General features: G+C 39.6%; 1 protein-coding gene across 13 annotated transcripts in view; it reads right to left on the bottom strand.

Moving 5' to 3' along the window:
• Positions 1-8,909: 8,909 nt before the first annotated feature.
• LOC124252825 (nuclear hormone receptor HR96-like) overlaps positions 8,910-18,686 on the bottom strand; it is a 316,210-nt gene continuing 306,433 nt past the window's right edge. For 8 of the 13 annotated variants that reach the window (XM_046686516.1, XM_046686522.1, XM_046686530.1 and 5 more), the window contains 3 exons: positions 16,654-16,829; positions 15,624-15,665; positions 8,910-15,051 (listed from right to left, as the gene is read on the bottom strand). In XM_046686516.1, the coding sequence (XP_046542472.1) occupies positions 14,241-15,051; positions 15,624-15,665; positions 16,654-16,829 (1,029 nt within the window). In that variant the 3' untranslated portion in view covers positions 8,910-14,240. The remainder of the gene's footprint in view (positions 15,052-15,623; positions 15,666-16,653; positions 16,830-18,686) is intronic. The other 5 variants (XM_046686544.1, XM_046686589.1, XM_046686537.1 and 2 more) reach the window with 3 other exon arrangements.

An 18,686-nucleotide genomic window follows, 5' to 3' on the forward strand; every position in this document is an offset into this window, starting at 1 on the left:
CTATAGGTGTTGCACCAGGTATAGATGCTATAGGTGTTGCACCAGGTATAGATGCTATAGGTGTTGCACCAGGTATAGATGCTATAGGTGTTGCACCATGTATAGATGCTATAGGTGTTGCACCATGTATAGATGCTATAGGTGTTGCACCACGTATAGATGCTATAGGTGTTGCACCACGTATAGATGCTATAGGTGTTGCACCATGCTATAGGTGTTGCACCATGTATAGATGCTATAGGTGTTGCACCAGGTATAGATGCTATAGGTGTTGCACCATGTATAGATGCTATAGGTGTTGCACCAGGTATAGATGCTATAGGTGTTGCACCATGTATAGATGCTATAGGTGTTGCACCAGGTATAGATGCTATAGGTGTTGCACCATGTATAGATGCTATAGGTGTTGCACCATGTATAGATGCTATAGGTGTTGCACCAGGTATAGATGCTATAGGTGTTGCACCATGTATAGATGCTATAGGTGTTGCACCAGGTATAGATGCTATAGGTGTTGCACCATGTATAGATGCTATAGGTGTTGCACCAGGTATAGATGCCATAGGTGTTGCACCATGTATAGATGCCATAGGTGTAGCAGAGATATTAAACGATAGAGATAAATTGAATGAATGTGAATTATGCCGCTTTTAGCAATATTCCGACAAGTGATCAGCGGAAATGGGCTCCAAATATTTTCCCATGTGGAGAATCGAACCCACGACGAACACTTTAACCACCAGATTCCCAACCGCCTGTCTCTCCCGTGTAAACCACTATCACTCACTATAATGAGTCAACATTCCACTCCTGCTGACCCTTCAGGCCAATGACAATGAACAACTTGGCATCGTCTTTCTTGGTTGATGATATGATGAAGAGGCTACTGAGACTCCAAGACATACAGCATGACACAAACGGAACCATCGTGACAGTTTCGGCTGTACCTGCAGAGGACACAGGAACTCCAGCCTGCACTGGGAGGTTCATCCATCACTGGGGCCACGTGTAGTCAGGGGAGAACAACTCCAAACATCACAGGAGGTTGATGGTTGTGTCATGTTTGCATATCAGCTTTCACGACTTTAAGTTTACATGCAATTTCTCAATTTTAATGTTATATGAGAGGGCACGAGTTACACAATAGTATGTTTATTTCCGAACCACTCTTCGTATTTCGTTTCGTATTTATTGTTATTTTACCTGGCAGTGTACATTGTTCAAGATTTTAACGACTCTCATGTCACAGCACTCGCTCGGGAGGAATCTGCCCAAGAATAATGTCCTCCTGTGTAGATGCCGACTGAAGATGATGGTCATGCTCAGTGGTGTGGACAGCTGAGAGTCATCATGCTCTGATAGCGGGGACTGACTTGTTTCACGTCAATTACAGGCGGCCGGCTGGAGCCTGACTGTTGCTTACTGTTGCGTTAAAAACATTCATTAGTTCACAACACATAACAGTTTCGTCCTGATATTGCAACCCACAGGCCTTGCGGTCAAACATGCTCGTGTTACGGTGACGGCGACCCCGACAACGATGTGGTCGACCGTGCAGTGTCCCACGTCGTAGTGTTAACGATGGTACACAATCACAACCTTGTGTACACCTGGTCATTCTGTTACAACAAACAGCCAGGTACAACCTTGTGAACACCTGGTCATTCTGTTACAACAAACAGCCAGGTACAACCTTGTGAACACCTGGTCATTCTGTTACCACAAACAGCCAGGTACAACCTTGTGAACTACAACCTTGTGAACACCTGGTCATTCTGTTACAACAAACAGCCAGGTACAACCTTGTGAACACCTGGTCATTCTGTTACAACAAACAGCCAGGTACAACCTTGTGAACACCTGGTCATTCTGTTACAACAAACAGCCAGGTACAACCTTGTGAACACCTGGTCATTCCGTTACCACAAACAGTCAGGTACAACCTTGTGAACACCTGGCCATTCTGTTACAACAAACAGTCAGGTACAACCTTGTGAACACCTGGTCATTCTGTTACCACAAACAGCCAGGTACAACCTTGTGAACACCTGGTCATTCTGTTACAACAAACAGCCAGGTACAACCTTGTGAACACCTGGTCATTCTGTTACCACAAACAGCCAGGTACAACCTTGTGAACACCTGGTCATTCTGTTACCACAAACAGCCAGGTACAACCTTGTGAACACCTGGTCATTCTGTTACAAACAGCCAGGTACAACCTTGTGAACACCTGGCCATTCTGTTACACAAACAGCCAGGTACAACCTTGTGAACACCTGGTCATTCTGTTACCACAAACAGCCAGGTACAACTTTGTGAACACCTGGCCATTCTGTTACCACAAAATCTACATCCTTCTCTAAGACATTTATAAAATTGTCTAAATGGAAACCTTTAAATGGTATTTTAATCAATGTGCTAGCGTGATCATTATTCCATCTATAATGTATTGTACTTGCACTCACATCTTCAGATGCTAGTTTTCACCTGTACCAGAGCATCAAAGGATGAAAAGCATGTGTATACTGTCTCGTTAAAATTTGAGAAATACTTAAATAGTCCAGGTGATGATATAGCGTAATCAATTAGACTACAACCATGTTCGGAAACATGAATAAACCTTCCTTCACTATCTCATTCCACCCCGCCATTAATGATATACAAGTTAAAAACCTAACACAAATTTAAAAGAAATTTCCAAAATCTATTCATACAAGTGTCATTTGTAGTAGACCTGACATCTACATGAACCGAATCGTCCTCAGAACAAAAAGTCATCAAATTTTTCACTCTGCTGATTTCCTGTCCCTACCCAAGCATTTGAATCTCCACACAGAAGTATATATCAGTCTGTAAGATAATATAAATTATTTAATAACCACCGTTCTAACTTCTCGAACAGAGTAGCTCTTCCTGTGACTTTATAGTAAGAAGATCCCTCTGGGGATGCTACTGAAAGTAAACCATCACGATCTGTGTCTATAAGTCGCGTATCTAATCGTATACAAACTGCGTTATCAATATCAGTAGGAACCCTCGAACAGAATTTTAGAAATGTTTATCGTATAAACACATATATACCTCCAGACAGTCTGTCATATTTAGCTAGTTTTATGGCAGTACAAACATAAATTTCAAAGTCACACAGTTCAGGTATCTCAATACGCTTATCAGCAAATGTCTCTTGCAGGATCACACAAACTAATAGAGCATAACCTAACTCTATTGGTAGATACTGTTTGTCGAGATCTTCACTGCTGGGGTGGTGGGGTAGCCTAGCGGTTAAAGCGTTCGCTCGACTCGCCGAAGACCCGGGTTCGATTCATGGGTACAATGTGTGAAGCCCATATCTGGTGTCCCCAGCCGTGATATTGCTGGAATATTGCTAAAAGCGGCGTAAGACCAAACTCACTCACTCACTCAAATTATTGATGTTGTCAATACTAAAACCCAGATATAACACATTACCTATTGCTAATGTCCTTCTGTGTTTGCAGTGCCCCTGCGGGTATTCAACCGGTCTGTAGTGTGGACACGGACATGAGGTGATGTTTGCTGACCAGCGTGGTGTGCAGTGGCGCATGGCCGACCATCCTAACACGCTGTCAGAACTGTCCGGCTGTGTGATGTCCAGCACAGCATGGTTAATTCCAGCACGCATAGTGGACAGTGGCAGGTAGATTGTTGTGTTTATGTCAATAAATATTTATTATAGCAACAATGACCACTGTCGTCTATCCTGGGAGCTGACAGATTAAACGTTGACACGTTCACTTCCTTGGGAATTGTTCCGATGGGGCATTCACAAATATACCTGCAGCTTTCTGTTGGCACCACGCCCATATAAAACTCTCGTCTCCTGATCTACGATAATAAAAGCGACAAAACCCTTTCCATATTCATAAGAAATCTCTGCTAAAAACAAATTCCATTCCACCATATCAAAACCCGAGTATATGAATCACTAACAAACAGTGACGATGCAGGTGCTGGCGATAAGGTACGTGTATCCTGCCCCAGAGAAACACATCACAAACACACACTTTTAACTTTAAGATGTAAGATGTATGTATGTATGTATGTATGTATGTGTGTGTGTGTCTGTGTGTGTCTCTCTCTCTCTGTGTGTGTGTGTGTGTGTGTGTGTGTGTGTGTGTGTGTGTGTGTGTGTGTGTGTGTGTGTGTGTGTGTGTGTGTGTGTGTGTGTGTGTGTGTGTGTGTGTGTGTTTTGAAGACACAATGCCATGAAGAAAGTGGTAAAATGTAACAAATGTTTTATTTGGGATCACACTTTCTCAGTAAAGTACAGATTCTAGTACTTTTGTTGGGTTGAGTCCCATCTGGGTTTCGAACTCACACCCTCAGCGTCAGGGACCTAATCGCCAGTACACAAAGTCAGCCGCCTAACCCGCTCAGCCACCTCGGTCGCTAAGCATGTCAAAATATCAATCGGTCGATGTACTTGTACAATTTTGAAATATCCCTCGGTTGTTATACCATGCCAAAATATTCCTCGGTATTTGGTTGTTATACCATGCCAAAATATCCCTCGGTATTTAGTTGCTATAAAATGCCAAAATATCCTTCGGTCGCTACACCATGTCACGGGGATAGATAAATGTGTACATAGCACGTCACGTGGGCCAATAACTGCTTGAACAGCGCATCATCTGGACAGCTAACTATTTGATATAGCGAATAAACACCACGGCGTTGATGAAAGAAACTATGATCGATTCTACTACTGTTGATTTACTAGTGAGGTTATTTTCATTGCATTCAACAACAAAGTCGCTTGTTAATCAATTTCGTCTAAATCTGAATTAAGGATGGGCCTTCTGTAACGACTCCAGACAGACGACTCCGACAGGTCAGTCTACAGAGGCTGGAAAGAAGTGTGTCCATAGAGTGTTCCCTGGGTTCTTCAGCAGACACTAAATATAACGAATAACCTCGTTTAGTGGGATAATGTTATATCTTGCAGGTTTAATACAAATCAACTGCACAACAATTTTATTAATCACCAACATACTTTACAGTTTGGTTTAATACAAATCAATTGCACGACATTGTAATCAGTCATCAACATACTTTAGAGTTTTAGAGTTTTGAGCGATTAGACTAAATTCGATTTCGTAGTAGCAGACACCAGGAAGCTGGGGTTTCCGAATTAATACGAAATTACTGTTGTTTTATGGACTAAATATACACTGCACGTGCATTCCGTGTGAAAACGAAACTAAGCTGTTTACTTCATTACTAGCCATGGATGTCGTTATTTGTGTCTGGTACATTGTCTGTCTTATTCAACTGTTAAATTGCTTCATACCACGAAACTTGATTGAGCAATGTAAAGAGGCGTTTGAACAGCCTCATTCTAGCCAGCGCTGCCAATTCGTCTAGCTTAGCTCCCCTTTAAATCTTTCTTTAACCCCTTTATTACTGAAATGCATGTGAAGTCTTTATGCTGTTGGAACTGAGCAGTTTTCGTCGATTAGAAGCAGGTCCGTTTTCGTTAATTTGGGACCGTTTAGGCTAATTAAATATGGGGGCTCTTTAGCCAGATCCTCCAAGAGAATCCCTGCTACAACGGTCCAGGAACTTGACTACGGGACGTTGGGGAGCTTGGGACTAAATGCAGCATGGGAAGACAAGCCACCTCGGCGGGAATGTTCTCTTCTTAATGTCTTAATACAACACATTCTAACGCCGTCTTGCACAAACCATCCACGATGAAGTACAACCATCGCTAGCGTCTTCCCAGTTGACAGCGATACGGGCTATGCGTTCCACATCCATAAACCTATTGCTGAGACCTCGTAAACATGTAACGTGCGAGCAGTCGTTTGAAGATGTAGCTTACGCAACGGTAGTGGAGATGTAAGCGACAAAAACACTTCAACAGTAATACGAAATCTCTGTTGAAACTTCGGTCCATAGTGCGATTCTGACTACATCATTGGCATGTTATGAATCGGTATGAAATAATAATAATAATGATACCGGGTGTTCGTGATAAAATGGTGTCCGCATCTCCACCCGGGTAGCACCCGTTACGTAGCTGCCGCTACTCGGATACTGCTTGCCATGAAGGGAAACATGAACAAATAGAGTCATTCTTTGTGTGATAGAATATTGAGGAAAGTTGCTTTCACTTTGAATTTTTTATTCATCGATCTAAATATTGAACATATCAGCCGGTTTATTGGTATCTTTTTATTTGTTGCTCAGGTTGGGTAATCAATTGAAGGGAGTTGGTTATTTGACCGTTATTGAACGATATCCGACTCCCGACCATCTATACATCTTAAGTTGCACATTTTGGCCGAAGTCTCATGTCTTAGAGTCATTGTCATACACCCAGGGTTTGCCTGCATCTACTATCAGTTGTTTTATTGGCATTGTTATAATAAAACGTTGTTTCGTCTGGGATACAACCTTCAAGAAACTAGAAATGTTTAGGAAACATTTTTGATAGATATTTTCAAATCAGCGACAATTTTCCTCTTTTGAACCTCCTGCTTTGCATGTATTTTCAAGGGTACCATCGCTGGGATAGACGTCACGCTCTCGTTTTCGCGAACACCCGGTATGATCACTATTTGACTAGTCGGAAGGGTGGGTATACTTGATGGCCACCAACGTGGTTCCTTATGTGAAAGTAGCAAAACGGAAGCCATGCATTCGTTCACAGGGGTATGATAGGCTATTAAATAAATTCATTTTGGAGCCGTATCGTTAATATCCTACATAAAGCCTGAAAAATGGCCAACAGTGGCAGGGACAACCTGAAGTAATTTTTACTTGGACAACTTCTACTGGTCAAGTAGGCACTGGTTACTCGAACAATTAATCACTTGGCAGCTCAGATCTGTTACTGGGTTTCCGTAGGTATCTTTAACCTTGCCACATTGGGTGAGCGTGAGTATGGTTTTATGCCGCTTTTAGCAATATTCCAGCAATATCGCGACGGGGGACACCAGAAATGGGCTTCACACATTGTACCCATGTGGGGAATTGAAACCCGAGTCTTTGGTGCACGAGCGAACGCTTTAACCACTAGGCTACCCCACCATCCTGCCACATAGGGTAGATCACATATGTGTCCCTCCCATATTGGGTAGATCACATCTATGTCATTGCCACATAGGGTAGATCACATATGTGTCCCTGCCATATTGGGTAAACCACATGTGTCATTGCCACATATGGCATCCTACAGCGGTTAGCCAACACTACGTCGGCACTGTCAATGCGTTTGGTAAGACGCTACTAACGTGATCGTAAGGGTCGTTGACTTGGTTAACACCTCATCGTATCCTAATTGCCTTGATCTATCCTCATGCTGTTGATCACTGGATTGTCTGGTCCAGAGTCGATTATTTACAGACATATAGCTGGAATATTGCCGAATGCAGCGTTAAACAACAAACAAACAACTCAACGCAGTACATCAGAATCAGGAAGTACCCAGGAGACAGCACAATGCATCGGACCCAAGGAGCGAGTGAGTATGGTTTAACACCGCTTTTAGCAATATTCCAGCAATATCACGGCGGGGGACACAGAATGCTTCACACATTGTACCCATGTGGGGAATCGAACCCGGGTCTTCCACGTGACGAGCGAACGCTTTAACCACTAGGCTACCCCACCGCCCTCGGAGCCAAGGAGTCACCTGTAGACCACACAGTGCATTTGAGCCAGAAACTACCCAGTAGACCACAAGAGTTCATCAGAACCAAGGTGATGCCATTAGGTGATACAGGGTAACAAAGACAAAGAATATTGATGACATAATGCAAAAACCGTCTTGATACAGCCTCGCCTTATTAACAATGTCAAATGTCCAAATTAGGAAAACTTGATATCAAAGTATTGGTGACTGTTCATGTAACTGGAGTGCACAGAGGTACAGATAACTGTTTTGACCATTGAGTTATGTACTGGCTTTTGTTCATCTCAATTGGGTATCCTAATTTTCCTTAGAGTAACCAACATATTGTACTCACCTCACTGAAACTCATTTGGGTATTTTGCCATACTCCATTAATTCTAAAAATATATTAAAGCTTAAATGTTAGTGTTTGTTATTTAAATTTGATCTGTAATATGAGAAACGATAAGAAAGACTGCAAGTTGCCAAGTTTATGTCCTGAAATAGAACCCCCAATATACTGCAGTTATTTATCTATCCACCTGTACACAAGCTAAGGTTTGACACTTTTGTGTGTACGCCTGTCAGATCACATTTATGGAGTATTTACAAAAATTTAAGCGTACCTGTTGGCAATAGACTTAATAGGAATTGCGTTTTCACATAAATATTTGCGTAATTTACGCAGATACGCAGCTTATCTGTACCTCTGAGTGCATGTGTGTCTTTCAACAGAAGGGATTCAAACCCAGCATTCCCTATTTTCTAGTCAATGAGTACATGCTGTTGTACTGTTCTTTGTAACCTTTCATCAATATCATGTGGAGTGAGTGGGAAAGATTCACACTGCTTTAGGCAATAACCCATCATTATGGGGAATCGAACCTGGGCCCTTTTCGTTATGAGGGCCACCGTCAGTTCAAGTTAAAATGCATAACATCTGTGTAAAGGTATGATCAGGACAACCTTACTTAAAATCCAGTAGCCTAGTGTATCCTGAATGACTAAGTTTTGTCACTTCTTCAGAGTGCAGAGTTACCTCCCTGCAACCATCAGGAACTGCTGATTGCTGATTGGAGTATCAGCACCGAAATTGATCTGACAAATATCCATCACATGCTCCCCAGATAAATCCGTCAGGCCATGACATAACAGCAACACTGTTGATACAAATGGCCAACTTGTTCAGTCATGTAGAGGTATGATATGGCCTGACTCACATGATTAGTGAATGAACAACAGATAACAATTTGGGTAGGAATAGTCTGTTTATTTTCCTCCAAAACCTTGTATGTATGTATTTATAATCATGACATTCCTCGTCACACTAATTTGATTTCATCCAATCAAAATTCTCTTTACATACAGGAAGAGGCTGTGAGGAATCTTTCACCATACTTTCAACTTCTGACAAGTCATATCAGTAATTATGAACCAATCTGACATGGTTCAATACAATGTCCACTTTAATATCTGCACCAAGTCAACCAATTTACACGAGAGTAACATCTTATGTGAAGGCAAAGTGAAAACAATAGGACAATGAAAACAAACTATCATACAGGCATCATTGACTAAACTGCAACAGTTTCAAAGACAATAATAAATTCAGGTCTAGTCCATACTTCAAGGTCTAGTTTTGAAATACAGGGATATAGCAGGGAGGTGTTGTTAGTCCCTCTCTTTTAATTCTAAATGCTGCCTTCTCAAAATGTCTGTATACCCTTACAATGTTATCAACTATCTAGTCTATAACATGACACTGTTTTGTGCATTCACATAAAGATTCAAGGTCTAGGTATATGCCATTTATAACAAGTAATCCAACAACTGAGAGAAAAAACAGTGAATGTAATGATCATGACACAGACTTGAACTTGAAAATAAACACATCTCCAACAGAAGAATTATAGTTTTGGGATGTCTCAAACAATTTCAGCTTGTTTCCAAATCAAGAAAAGATACTACTACATCTTAAAGGGACATGTGACAGATATAATCTCTTAGTTGATCTGTTTACAATGGGGTTAAGAAGGACCATTTGACATAAGCAACTTTTAAGAAAAGGAGAAGTTTTGAGACGATCCCTTAAGCATTTATTGAGATAAGCGATAACAATATACAGAGCTGTTGTGAACAATTATTATTGCTATTGTTCTCCCTTATCAGCCAGGATAATTCATAGACAGATATGCATAGTTCCTTTGTGATAAAAATCTCACATAAGATACTTCTAATATGAACGGAATAGGTTTTTAACAGTTTATATACAACAAGGGAATTCCTACTATGACAGAAAAGCTTGCATAGACAATTAAACAACTACAGACGAACACACAAATATGGCACAGACATCATAGAAATTTCTCAAGAGTATAGATAAAAAGTAAGCAATAAAATGTTCTTTCTTAACTAAAACTGAACTGCATGTCTAAAAGATATATGTAAATAACATTTTTGAATAAATTTATGAAGTAATTTTTCATGAAAAAAATGAATACAAAAGCGATAAAAACTCTACATGATATCCTCCAGAATTGATGGTGCAGAGAGAATTGTTTCCTACCTGCTGCCAGAGACATAGAATTTTGTCTAGCATGACAAAAATTCTTAAGACGGATTATAATACTCATGTTTGCTTTGTGTTTCAGTAACTTCATATCTACTTTACACGAAACAGAAGCAGTGTGACGATGTATGGAGATATTGAATGCATTTACCAAAGCATAAATTATGTAAACATCAATTGATTAACATACACTCAGCAACCTTAATACTAACCACACTGGTCTGCTGTGAGCCATCACACTATATGTAAGATATGAGGTATTTAGCACATACCCAACCAAACATATCACATGACATACCTAAGATCAAAGGTCACATCATTCACTCTATCACAATGTCTTACCTGATTCAAAACAGAACGTTTGTTTTATTTCCACGACATCTCTGGATAGTCAAAGAGACATATTTGCTTCTAAAAATATTTCTAACGTCTCATGGAAACCAACAAATTTGTATTTATTTTCATATAATTTCAAAATGCCTACCTCAATTGCTTACAATTCCATAATAAAATCTAAATACTCCCTACTTAACCACCATGATACACTTCATAAGTTAAAGGGCCCAATTTTGTGTTTATAAATAGATTACGTTCTTTAAAGACGAGATTATTGTTCCAAGATCCATTTCTTCAGTCAAGACTAACAAATCAAACTTTTACTGAAGCTGAACTCGATGAGATACTACACTATTGTTTTACATGCTAATACATGGACCTGTGCACAAATGGGGGACCTCCATGTCTAGGCAAGCTAAATCATTAATTGAAATGTCATAAATAACTTGTCATAATGTACTTAATCAAAATATGTTTTTATCCATCTTTACTTATCACATATTCTCAAACAGACTTCCTAAATTCAAAAATACATTTTATATGAATCGACAGACATGCAATGCCACAACAGCTTTATTTTGCTTCTAACTAGCACCTAACCACACAAATACATTACTTTACTTGCTTTCTTCAAAGTCAACTGCTCAATAATTCATCCTCATCCATCTCTAAAAAGGTTAATATTTTTGTATCATGCAAACTCTTCCTTTGAACAGTCTCTAATTTATTTACTTACATGAAACATTAAGAAAAACATCCAATCATCCTGTTTACTTTTCCTGTCAAGACCGTCAGTCAATTTATTATTTAAGCAAATGGTTCAATAACAGTGCAATATGAAAACACAAATTAAGAGTGGGGCTTACTTTGTAAATGTATCCCTTGAAATGTTTCATGGACTTTTACCTTTCACCCTATTAATACATTTTCCTGAGACAAAAGGTTAGAATAAATATCAGTATTATTCCTTCACTCTGGCATATTCCTTCAGTCTCCCATACACCATTGATTATTCCTACCCAAGAATGCAGCTCTGTCGGCAATATCATATACTGATTGACCATCAATCAATCTTTAAGATGAATCAATAACACAGAACAATATCATGAAAATGTTAATACACAGATGAATGTCCCATTAGAACAAATGGCCTAACATAGAATAACAGTAGCACTTAGGCCTCAAGTGCAGGGAAAACCCTACTAGAAATTAAAGCTCATTTGTACAGCAAAGCTAACACATATATCTGTCCACAAATATTGACAAATATCTTATTTTTAAAAATTATAAAAGTAAACTCAAATATATTTAAAAATATTTAAGTTCTAATGGTGTATTTCTGAAAGTAAAATTTATATTCATTCATAAAATATTTCATATTTCTGTGGTGCAATAGTCTAACCTTTCAAACACCATTATTTAAATTTAAACCCCCCAAAATATTTGTGGAGAAATATATTTTAAGGAAAAGATACAGCAAAGCAAGGGGGGTTCTTCTCTGGGAAACCCCTTTCACAGCATTTATCCTTTTAACCCTTCCTTGTCATGTGAACATATTAACAAAGTATAAATGCCATTTAGAGGAAACAAAATAACTGTTTGGCAAAATCATGTATTTTCTGTTTCAGAATCAATAAATTCAATAACATAATTTCTACCTCAAAACACAAACGTATCAATATTGGTGAATTGTACACTATGATGTTTGATGATTGTTTAAGGATGAATCAACATTGTTCCTGGAATCTCATAATCTACTGAGACACAGGCTAAAATAATCTATACGTTTCACAATTTAGTATAAATCTAAATCGTAACCATTAAAACAGGTATTCTCACTCAAAGACTATACTATTTCATGAAAGCAATCGCTTTTCTTAGTTTAGTATTCATTAACGGGGAAAATGAATAATATTTCAAGTTATAGCAATTAACTATAGCATGCAACAGAGTGAAAGTAAGAGAATACTTGAGCTAGTCTTGCTAGCTGTGATGTTTGAAAACATGTTTCACCGGTCATGGCCACACCACACAGAAGAGCATTACACTTAACAGTCACATGATCTTTGTTGCCACGGTAACAAGTCACATGTTCTACGTTGCCAAGGGAACCAGCAGCTGCAGTGGTGCCGAGGGTGGCAAGATTGAGACAACTTGGGACGTTTGGAAGAGGTACTCAACACTCTGCTGTTTGCTGATTGGCTGGAATTGTTTCTTTCATTTGCAAGTCAAAACTCTGCTGGCTGAAGTTCTCTCAACAGCTTAAACACAAGCACCAGTCCTGAAAAGTCATCTAAATGGTTGCTCATTTCTTGAACTAGAACCATTTCATATATTTGCCCTTCTGTAGACAGATTGTCACATGTTTTTGGTACTAAACACTGTCTGTTTGAGACAGCATTGGTATGCAGCATAGTGACCTTGACCTTGAACAACAATGACATCAGCCAGGAAGTCTCAGCATCTTTCTAAACCGAGACTGATGTCGATGTCTCTGTTAAAACACAACAGTCACTTTGCGTAATGGTAGGCTGTAGGCTGCAGGCAAAGCATATTTAAGATGGTCTTATGCTTTGTTAATGCAAATCAGTCCTGCATACATTTCATATCCACAGTTGTCAAATCCAGTTCCTTACCATCGTTTCATTCTTTATCTGATTCTCTGGATACTGCTCAGCACTTCTTTCACATTTCATCGCACCTGTCCTTGCATGGCCAGCCAGTCGTTAGTTCCCGATCTGGAGCTCCTGATGTCAGCACTGAGATCAACACTTGCAAATCCGTTCATCTTGTAAAGATCAGCAGCAGATACCAGGAAGATTCTGCATGGGCCAAAATTGTGCTGGTGTTGGACATCGCATGAAGTGAGTGATATGGGTTGAGAGAGCACCAAAACTGTTCCAAACCGTTTGAAAGATTTCTTAAAAGCACTTAACAGTTTCAGTCTACAATTTCGTCCCTAATAGCACTATTGGAAGGTATATCTGTTCTGTTGAGCAAGTCTGAATGCTACATCAAACTAACCATGCACAATTCTTCCATATCTTTTCATACAGACCATGTCTTTCTCCTCACCATCTGTGAAGCCTGTTCTCCCAGGCCATGTTATCTGTCTTGACAGCTGATTCCAGCCTTTCCTTGCCCTTGTGCCTACCGGGGATGGTAGGCAGTTTCGGCCATTACTACTTAAGTTTCTCTGTACAATTTGAGTACATTGGTGATTATAATAATATGGAAAAAAAAGCAAAAACAATTATGTTCAATGTCTGTACAGATAGTATGGCTAATACACATGACTATTGCCGTACTGTTGTTTAGTGTGCCTTGTACACAGAATGATATGTACACATGGTACCACAGACAAATACTCCATTCAAAACTGGCAAAAACTCAGGCAGCTTCTTAGTCTCAAGGACTTACGACTTTGAGTAAGGTCAATGTCCCTTTCTTTCAAGAAGGTAATTATGTCCTTAACAAGGGCTCAGAAAGCCTTCATACTCTCCCTGCTGAAATGGACCAGTCTGAAATCAGGTCTGACTTCATTCCAAGCTGGCTGACATCTGGCAGACCTTCGTACCACCATGGTCTTGCCAAATTGTCCATTTTAAGCAGCCAATAAGCTCTGTGAGGAGCTGAGAAACAACAGGTTCATTATTCTCATTCTGGAAGTCTTGTCTAGATCTGAGGAACGGGAACAACCACCTTCTGGCCGTCCTTGGTGAGGTTTAGATCCAGCACTTCCTTCATCAGAGGCTGAATGCCTTCTGGGTTTACCTTCAGAAGCACCTGTGAATGTTCTTCATTCAAATTACGAATGTCTGTCAGCTTCATGAGCAGTTTGGGGTAGAGGCAGCGAACAACATGGCAAGAGAACTTTGACTCAAGATAGCGCTGTAGCAATAGTGCATACTTATCCTGTTCCTGGGCGACATAATTCTTATCACTAATGTTTGGCCGGTCGGGTGAGAAGAGAGCGATGACCAATAGAAGAATGAGAATAGTCTCATCTGCATGTAAATCCATGGCTAAAGATTTCACAAATTTCATATGTTCATCGAAAAGGCCGCCACCCTCACCCATTTTGAGCTGCTCAGTGGTCATAGCGTATTTGTCCTTATCAAAGGGATCCAGGAAATGACCCTTGTCTTTGTCAAATGTGATGACAGATCTTATGATCAACAACTCTATACTGCCTCCCTTTAGTAAACTGATCTGATCTGGTTGAGACAGTGCCTTGAAGGACTTGATCTTCTTTGCCATGTCGATGACACGACGGACGCTCACTTCAGCGATGTTGACCAGATCAGTCATGGACGGTTTATCACGTGAAATTTCTGACTCCACGCATATTTCCAGAGACTGCCGGTAGGCGCCAACCAATTCATTGATGTGGACCATCTCTTCCGCTTCCAAGGGACGTAGCCGATGCTGGGATGAAGACACGTCACCTGACTGTGTCTTTGTGCGTTCCACTTCACGTGACTTTCTGTCAAATATATAAACGAAAAGCAATGAAGAGGCAATCAAGTCAAATGTCTACATAAGGAGAAATCCTGACAATTGATGGTTTTGCTGCCATCTTGGATGAATAACGGACACTACTGGATGAATAAGACAGATATCACTGGATGAATACAGGATGACCTAACCATGATCGCATGAACTAGATATCAACTGAACCGTAAAATATTTACTAAATATTTACTCATTGCATCTGAAAAATTATTTCCTTTCCAGAAATATAGTGTGATATCTCAGGATCTTCTGACTAGTAATTCTTAGCAACATGCAGTATGCAACACTTGGGTTCAAAATATTGCTTGAATCAGAGTCACATTTAAGAACAGCTGATTATACACATTAGCCATTGGCAAACCGTCAGTGTAAGACTGTGAAAATTGACCCAAATTGTGGGCAATTGAGAAATACAGCCATTACCCAAAAACTGCTGAGATGCTAGTCAAGAAATTTCCCCTGTTTGAACAAATGTTGTATTTTGAACTGCACAAAGAGGGGGGGACCCATGCAAAATAGAATCAGATTCAGTGTAAGTCTTACATTTTTTTGCCAAATTGACCATGGCCCATCCCAGAATTATCCCTGAAATATATATAGCATTCTCATTAATAAGCATTTATGATGAAACAGGGAACATTTCATACAACATTTTTTAAATACAAATATGTGACTCATGATTTGCAAAAACAACAATTTCTGAACCCATAGTGTTCAACATACAAATCTTACAGTATTGATCTCTAAAGAAATTATAAATTGTGATAACAAGCATTGTCACTAAGGTGACATAATCCCCGCCACAAATTATCAAATCAAACTTAAAAAGTAATGAAAGTCAAGGTCATAATTTAAGATGAAGTTAAATGTCAACAAAAACATGACCAGTCAACCTTGATATCTTGATCTGTAGTTGTTCAAACGCACAAATATTTTCAAGACTTACTTTGACCTTGACATGAATGCCTTAGTGTATCAAATTTGCAAAAATAGTAATAGAGAAATTGCTTATTGAAAAACATTCAAGGGAAGTCTTGAAAGTCTATGAAGAAAATCCAGTGAACTGTTCATGAGATATCTCGCTGACAATCTTAACATGCAGTCTAACATGCTGAAATCTTCAAAGTGTCACCATGACCTTGAAAATTAAGTGAAGGTCACCAAAATCGACTGCACTCTGCGCTTTCCCTAAATAAGCTTGGTGTTGAATATGAAGAAAATCCAGTTAACGGTTCTTGGGATATCCTGCTGACAAGGGTAATACGTTAAAGTCCCCTTGTGACCTTGAAATGAAGGTCAAGGTCACCAAACCTGACTGGGACCTTTCTTTTACTGTGATGAACCTAGGTACCAAATATGAAAAGAATCCAGTCAACGGTTCTTAAGATATTCCAATTCGTACGGACGGACGGACGGACGGACGGAGCCTAATACTATATCCGCTGCTTCACGCTAAACGCACGGCGGGGGATAAAAAAGCAGAAAAACGTTCTTAAATCAATATACAGAAAACAACCACAACCAAACACAAACAAAAGAATAGACTTGTTTTCCAAGCTGTTAAAGATTTTACCGTGAATACCTGTTTTCTTCAATTCTGGCCCTTTTTCTCATCTTTTCTTCCTCTGTCAAGATGTATTCCTTCCTCATGCCAATTTCAAAACATTTTCGTAAACGACATCTTTTACAGAATCTGCGATTTGACACGTCCATCTTACATTTTTCTTCGTATGGGCATTTGAAGTATTCCTGTAAAGTAAAACATTAAAATGTTAGAAATTTCCTAACGTGTTAATGAGTGAACGAGTGCATCCATCATTAAGTCAATTGTGTTTAATGTTGTTTTGAAGAGTATGTCAGTCATATCTCAGCTTAGAAGCTATACTGTGACGTAAGATGTAGATGTTTACTACAACAGTGAAATCTACAAGCACAGGTATTGGCTGAAAACCAAGGATCACAATCAAGATGAGTCTGGGATTTGACCCCACAATGAATTAAACCATGCATGGACAAGGCACATGGTTGTGTACAGTGACAACACTGTCAGCCATTGCTGACTCCATTGAACAGTGAAGAAAAGGGGATACACTGGGGGGCTTCAGGGATATTCAACGTTTATTCATACAGTTATCACCACTACTTTGCCTTTTACAACCAATGGAATTCATTCCAGCAGATAATCAACACTGATTATTCTCGGGCAATAATGTTTAATATTTACACCAACAACACAGTGGTATTCATGTCAGAAATAGGCCACTACCTAGCAGAGCAAGGGTTAATCATGAGATGTGAACAAAGCAACCACATGCTTCTTCAGACAGCTTCGCCTAACTGCATCTTCTAACCTTTATTTCCACTCTACAAATACGTATTTCAGTTTGCAGTTATCCAATACATCCAGTTTACCTTTTCTCTTTCAACACAGTTAATATTTTGACTTTTACATACAATATTCAGACAAGCTATCATCCTCACATTAGTTCATGATAATAAATGTATTTTCACAGTGGTGTCCTTGACATCGCAGGTTTTGTGCAGTGTACAAAACCTCCTCCTGGCAACCATGCTGTGATAAGCATCAGTATCAACCCAAGGGAAGAAAGCTTTTCTTCCTCAAATCAACCATGCCACAGCAAAGTGCTTGTTGCCCAGTCTTGCATCAGTGCACTGAAAGTTATGAAGGCAGGCCCAAGACTTAAATTAACTAGTTAATAGCCCTAGCAGTTTAACAGGTCTAGTCAAATATTCATCACTCTAATTCTGTATAATAAACAGATGTTACTAAGGGGAGTTTCCTATGAATATTTTACCACATCTCAACCCAAATAAGCTCCATCTTTCATGATCTGACAGACATGCCCTGACTGACAACTGCTAAAGCAGGTGTCCATCAAAACACATCCAGATTGTGGAAAGTAAACGTGACTTTCTTAACAGTTAACCTTCACAACAGATCTTTGCTTCCAGCTACCAGCGTCTACCTTTAGTGCTGCATGGTGGGTAGATCTGATGTAGATGAGTCTTAATCAATGGACAGGGGGGACTAAGTAATCATCAAACATGTGAGAATTTCACAATTCTGCATTACTAATTTACACAAGTTTGGTATCACGTTTCCTTCACTCGCTTGCCTTATTGATCATTCTTGCACCTGTGCGCACACACAATGGTATCTGGGCCATCAAGGTAAGGTGTTGAACACCTTGTAAGCAGCCAGTGTTTATACCTTACAAACAAAGGGTAATATTTATACCATACAAAAAGCCAGTATTTATACCTTACGAAAAGGCTAATATTTATACCATACAAAAAGCCAGTATTTATATCCTACAAAAGAGCTCTTTTTAATACCATACTTTAAGTAAGGAGTCAGTGAAAGGAATCTAATACTGCTCGGTGAATATTGCCTCCTGAATTTATAGCCTCCAATTGGTTCGGACTGTTTCTACTTTCACCTATGTGACAGATACAAATATGAACAGCCCCTGGCCTTGACTTTCATAAGAGAGCAGTCCTCAACACTGGGTGTATCAAGCTGCGAGGGAGGAAGGCCATGGTATTTACACTGGGTAATAGAAGGACTCTGGGCATTACAATCAG

This window comes from Haliotis rubra, unplaced genomic scaffold (assembly GCF_003918875.1).
Source record: "Haliotis rubra isolate DU_JTF1 unplaced genomic scaffold, ASM391887v1 Scf114, whole genome shotgun sequence".
Classification (NCBI taxonomy): Eukaryota; Metazoa; Mollusca; class Gastropoda; order Lepetellida; family Haliotidae; genus Haliotis; species Haliotis rubra.